At 38.6% G+C, this 6,305-nt stretch overlaps 1 protein-coding gene across 6 annotated transcripts in view; it reads right to left on the reverse strand.

The window, feature by feature from the left end:
• The window catches only part of COBLL1 (cordon-bleu WH2 repeat protein like 1), a 90,514-nt gene that overhangs the window by 41,430 nt on the left and 42,779 nt on the right, over positions 1-6,305 (reverse strand). Inside the window, exon 1 of one of the 6 annotated variants that reach the window (XM_072418262.1) lies at positions 2,438-2,478. The exons of the other annotated variants lie outside the window; for them this stretch is intronic. Within the exon in view, the coding sequence (XP_072274363.1) occupies positions 2,438-2,463 (26 nt within the window). The 5' untranslated portion in view covers positions 2,464-2,478. Of the gene's footprint in view, positions 1-2,437; positions 2,479-6,305 lie in introns of those variants that run through there. 6 annotated transcript variants of the gene reach the window in all.

Consider the following 6,305-nt stretch of genomic DNA (forward strand, 5'->3'; position numbering starts at 1 on the left):
GGGTACAAATAGGACAAGTAGGAGTTCCAATGTAGCAGTACAAAATATTACATATAAAACAAGAGCACATTTATGACAATGAACCAGATAGCTGAATGTATACACTAACCTGTACCAAAGGAATGACAAAATAACCAATTGGTATGGGTTGCACCCTTGCTGCATTTTACACTGGTGTAAAGTACCATAACATACCTTCTTCATAGCCGTGTACATGGACCCACACGTCACTTCACTATATTTGTGACTATGAGCTAGGTTGCTTGAACATACAGTAACCCTTTATAGAAAGCCAGATAACCACCAGCTTCGGGTGCAGGGTTGATAACAGTGACACCCAAGACTTCATTAACTGACGTACAGCTTTAAAAAAAAAAAAGTCATGCACAGTGTCCGGTGTATTCATAATACAGGGAGTCACAGCTGTTTGAAGTATGAACGTATTGTATTGGGGTACTGAGTGTATTGTGGAGCCTGTGTATCCTGTTCTGTAAAAGATATAACAGTCATGCCTTATATCATTCCTGAATGGTTTGGAACTTCACTACAGGCCACATTTAATCAACAGCAACATGGTTCATGTGATTACTGTGAGCATCGGTTACAGTGGACTTGGTAGAAAAGTTATTTTAAAGCCAACTGCCCTCCTGTCTGATCAGATTTGTGTTACAAAACAGATCTTCAGTTATCTTGTTCTGAGAAACAAAGATAAGCTGCATGACTTGTTATGCAACATAATTATGAGAAGGGGAAACAAAAATGTATTTCTTATGTAAGTATATACTCACATTATTTTAGGAAAGGAAAGGTGAAGTCACTGGCCACAGACCTCAATATATTGGGCCACTGATCCCTTAAAGTTTGTCCATGCTCTCCATTATGCATTCAAAAGAAGAGCAGCCAGGCACATATCCATGACATTAAAAAATAGTTATGTTCTAGAACAGAGGTCAGCAATTTTTTTTGGCCACTAGGCCATTTTTAAGGGTAGGCAAGAGCACACTAGGCCGGACTCTCTCTCGAGTCCCCCCCTAATGGCTCTGCCCCTCACCAGGAATGCCCCGAGGGAAAATCCCTCTCCGCCGAACTGCATATGGAGGAGAGGTAATGTTCCCTCTTTCCCCCCCAACAGCGAAAGTGTTAATGCTGGCCGCAATAAATAGGGAAGGGAGCCACTACACAGAGGCTCAAGAGCCACATGCGGCTCCGGTAGTTTGTTCTGGCTCCACTGCAGGTTGCCGGATAAGCCAGGGGGTGTTAGGCTGGAACAAACTACCGGCAAGGTCATATCTGGCCTAAAGGCCGGAGTTTGCCAACCCCTGTTCTTGAAGGATATACAAGCCCCCACTGAAGTTCTCCCACTCTGACGCATTTCACTTTCTAGTGGGCTTATATATACAGCACAACAGTGTTCAATCTAGAATTTTTTTTTTAAGCCGGGTGGGAAGAAATTGTAGGCAGGTGGCAGCCCCTATATTGTGACCCAACTCTTCAGTAGCCAGCCTAAAACAGCTATGTGGTTACTGAAATATGCCGGGTGGTGCACCCAGCTAAAAAGGGCCAGGCAGAACTCTGAGCAAAGTCCCTCATCTCTTAAGAATAACATTGTACAATGAATGCCATCAGTGTGCACTCACTTTTACTTTTAGTTTGAATGGATTTGGGAATATATCTATTATGTTTTTATTGCCTCCTTTTCTTCCTGCCCCTCTGATAGCAGGACAAGAAATAAGGGGAACAATTGTCACTAAGACAGGAAGACACAGGCAGTAATGATCAATAATCCCCATTTTAAAAACAAAAAATTTCCATAGTGAAAAAAAGTTTCTATTGCTTCCTATCCTAACAAAAAATGAAAAGCAATAAAGATTGTTAAAAAAAACACATAAAAGATCTGCACAACAATCTATTTTATTTGATTGAACGTTTCTAATACCAGATGGTGAAAACACACATTGCACTGGTTTCCATGAGAAAAACATTCTATTATATATTAAAAATCAATCAATCTGCACAATTGATAGAACTGACTACTAAAATACACTAAGAAACAATAAAAACACTTCTAGTGGATATTATATTTACACAGAGACAGCAAGAAAGGTGAACAAAGTAATTTGGATCCTTAGCATGAACAGGTGTATGTGCTGGACTGTTAGTAAAAAAGTGCATGCAATTTAAGTTTTATTTTTAATATTTAATTGCATATCAAACAACAATGCATTTAAATATAACATTCCTGAAACATAGATATACAAAATATGCCAAACAAAATGCATTTTATAAGTACTTTTAAAAAAAAAATCCAATGCATCCTCTAAACTAACTTGCACTGCAGCCCGTCACATTAAGTATTGTTTGTGCAATCCATGATTATTGCTTTATTTCTGACTTTTAATTATATACAGATCAATTAATATTGGGAAGTTGAACCTACCCTCTAAAGCACAAGCAAATACTCATTTTCTGGCAAGCTCTCCAATCCCCAGGTAAGCCTTCTCCCCTTCCTGATTCATGCCTGCTCCTGCTCAGGTGTAGTCATGTGGCCACCAGATCACATGACCATGGGTCTATAATTAAATAGATAATCATTTGTCTTTCCTGTTGCTGCTACTTTTTTTTGCTGGCACAATATCTGAACAATTGTACGCCAGGGGAAAATATTGGCGTGTGCACAGAAAGATATTTGCCAAGAGTTTATTGTATCCGAGAACACTTTGCTACTGAGTCCTACACAGTGCCTGGCCATGGGAAAGTATAGAAATAATTATAAGGGATTAGAAATGAATGTTTTTGGGCTGTTTAAATGATGTTTATAAATAGTTGAAAAAACTATTACAGAACTAACTGAAGATAGGTCAAGAAAGGCAGCCTTTCACAATCTTTTTAACATGGAGGATCCCTTGAAATAAATTCAAGTCTTCAGGGAACCCATTCTAAAAATCTTCTATATCCACAGCTCAGAGTATATTAGTGTGGTGGTCAGTAGGAAGAATGTCTTATACACTGCTGACCAGTGGGGGGAACGCCAACTTTACGGATAGCCAAAAGAATCATTGGTGTCACCTGAACTGACCTAAGAGGCAAACATTTCTCATTGCTCAAGGAACCCATAGCAACCTCTGGAGGGATCCTGGATGAGTGAAGCTGTTGGAAATTAGTACATTTTTTTGGTCTGGGGAAAAACTTCAAAGCCAGTGTTAAGGCAGCATGGTGGCTTGGGGGTTAGCAGTCCAGCCTTTGCAGCACTAGGTCCCAGGTTTGATTCCCAGCCAGGACATTATCTGCATGGGATTTGCAGGTTGTCTCTGTGGGTTTCTGCCCACATCCCAAAAACATGCAGTGAGGTTAATTGGCTTCCCCCTAAAAATTGACCTCAGGCTACATTATTGACATATGACTATGGTAGGGACATTAGATTGTGAGTTCCTTTGAGGGACAGTTAGTGACATGACTATGGACTTTGTACAACGCTGCATAATATGGTGGTGCTATATAAATACTGTAATAATAAGGCAACATTTATTTTCAAGTGGCCACCATGGCGGCTGACCAGGTATTACCGAAGTCTTGCACCACTGGGGCTCTGGATTTAGTTTCTCAGTAGCCATTGTTTTTATGGAGTTTGTCAACCTTATTCAATTATTGATTCCTACTGTTAAGCACATTATGACCAATTAGTATTCAATTTGTTGAAGGCAGGTTGGTTGCTATAGGTTACATGCAACAACTGAGGCCTAATTTACACCTTTGCAGTTTAGGTGTTACATGTTTATTTTAATGACACAATTCATTTAAGGGCCAACTTAGCTCTATCTGCTACATTGTATAATATTAATAAATGCAGGATAATGTTTAAATTATACATTTGACACCAACCGTTCTTTAAGACATCGCCAACCCAAGATAGGTGTGACAGGGCATTATGGTGCATTGCAATGCAGGAGTGATACAGCAATGCACTGACGTATATATGCAATGCAGCATAAAACCTATATATTACCACAATGTATAGTCTAAATGAATGCAGAATTAATGAAAATAGAAAGCTGAATAAAAATAAATCTTATAAGTACATATCACCAGCCCACCTGTGTATATTACCACTACGCTATGCTTTTTAAAACCACAAAATGTATAAATATTAGATTTTTTTTTTTTACTTTTTAAAGATTCCAGTAACCTTAAAGGGGGACAAAAATCCTGACCTCTACTATAACTAGGTTTGTCTCAGATTCTGCATAAAATCTGCCAGCATCTGAAATCAATTTACTGCATTTATTGCTGGGCAGGTGAATCTCTGAGCAGCAAAGACAAGAGCTCAGTTATACTGACTTCACATTGACTGTGCAGCAATGAGACGTCACACATCATAGCATAATATATATCTTGTAGGTTTACACCTAAGGGCCCATTATTTGGTATGGCAAAGGGCATTACCCATATTACCCATTTGATTGCCATATATACCATATACACTACAAAAACATCAGCACCAACAGTTTGCAATATATATATATATGCTGATAATCAAATTAAAGGTATAAAGTAATTTTTTTTGTGCTGAGAAACATTACTAAGTGCCACTTTCTTCTTCTAAAAATTTTAGTTGCTTATGTTCAGTTTTGAGCTGAAATAAAATGATGATTCAGTGCTTTTAAAGTGAGAGATCACATCTTGTCAAGTTTTTTTGGGACATGGATGATATGACAAAATCAAGCTGATGTGAAGTGCATGTCATGAGAGCAACATGGAGGCTGCAACTAGTAACATATCCTTCTGAAACTGCTATTGCCTTGCTAATATTAAGTTTTGACCTAGGTTATTTATGGTACACGTGAACAGATCACTGCCAAATTTGTGATCAACCAACTTTCTGAATGGTAATCAATCCATAGGAAGCCCAAAAACAGTGCACACATGTGTACAATATTCTTAAAGGCATGTGGCTGTACATTATGTGTTTTACCTTTGTACTATTATGTGCTTGTTTTGCACCAATGGGACAAAAAGGCCGTATGTGAAGGGATTATTAATGTTTACTATACTGGCAAACGTGAGTATTATGAATGGTAACTTGGGTACATATGGGATGGTTACTATGTACAGGGTGGGTGTGCTCCTATTGGCTGGTGCACTAAGCAAATATAATACTCCTTTTGGGCACACATTTTCCAAGTCACTGACTTAAAAGTACTTAATTTAGGTTATTACCACTCAACCACACTGCTGAGCTGATTGTTAAAGTGCCAGTGTTGCACATTTTACAGCAGGTGATACTGATGTGCTCAATGATGCCTTATTCATTCTTTAAGGCCTGCCAAAGGTGCGATGCTAAATGTAGCGTCCACCCAAAATATATATTTCAGGAGTATGAAGAAGCGGTTACCACATGGCACCCCTCACCACTAGCCTGGGCATAGGCTTCATTTCTTAAAAATTTTGCATGGCAATATTAGAAGCTTGGTAAAGCATATCATGAAATCATGATAGGAAGATGGATCCATATTCATTTCAATAATGATACGCCACATAGAATAAATTAAATGCAGTGCATTAATTAAATGCCCCCTTAACGCACATGTCAAAAAAGCTGCCTTTTAGCACTTCAGTACACAGAACTATGAACCATCTGTACATTGTGGTGCCTTTTGTTAAATGATCCATTCAAAAGTCTGTGGTATGTCCAACAGTTCATCTTTAGAAAGCAGCCACAGCGTTTGCAGAAATACTTCAGAGAAAAGCCCTTGCATTTGTGTAGAAGCAATGGTCTCTCTGCAAAGGTTTCACTTGCCCCTTGCTGAGTTAGACGTATAGCTTTGCTAAAGCAAGGCTGCTGCTCCCTACTGATTGGAGATGTCATAGATCTAGGGTGTGTTGGACCTCAGCAGAGGGCCCGCTTCTAGCAGCATAGGGTCCTACTTTGCAACAAGATGACATGGAACAGGCTTTTCTACTAAGGCTATACAATTCTGCAAGCTGTTGCCATATCTTACAAATTACAATTGCATGGTCACAGTTAAATAAGACATGAAGCAATAGGCTAAAAGACTGCAAAAATACATCCAACACATGGACTAACAAGGACAGAACCTTCCCTGTCAAGTATAATTTACAGCAGTGAATGTTCATTAGTTAACTATTTATATCACTTTTGTGTGCAGCATACCATTTTCTCTAAAGTAATATAATATTATTACATTATAGAGTTATATATTATAATAATCTTTAACGCTATTTTGGTTTTACAAGAGCTGACCTTTCTGGGACACAGGGATTTTTACACACAATTCTAAACAATTGTG

This window comes from Pyxicephalus adspersus, chromosome 7 (assembly GCF_032062135.1).
Source record: "Pyxicephalus adspersus chromosome 7, UCB_Pads_2.0, whole genome shotgun sequence".
NCBI lineage: Eukaryota > Metazoa > Chordata > Amphibia > Anura > Pyxicephalidae > Pyxicephalus > Pyxicephalus adspersus.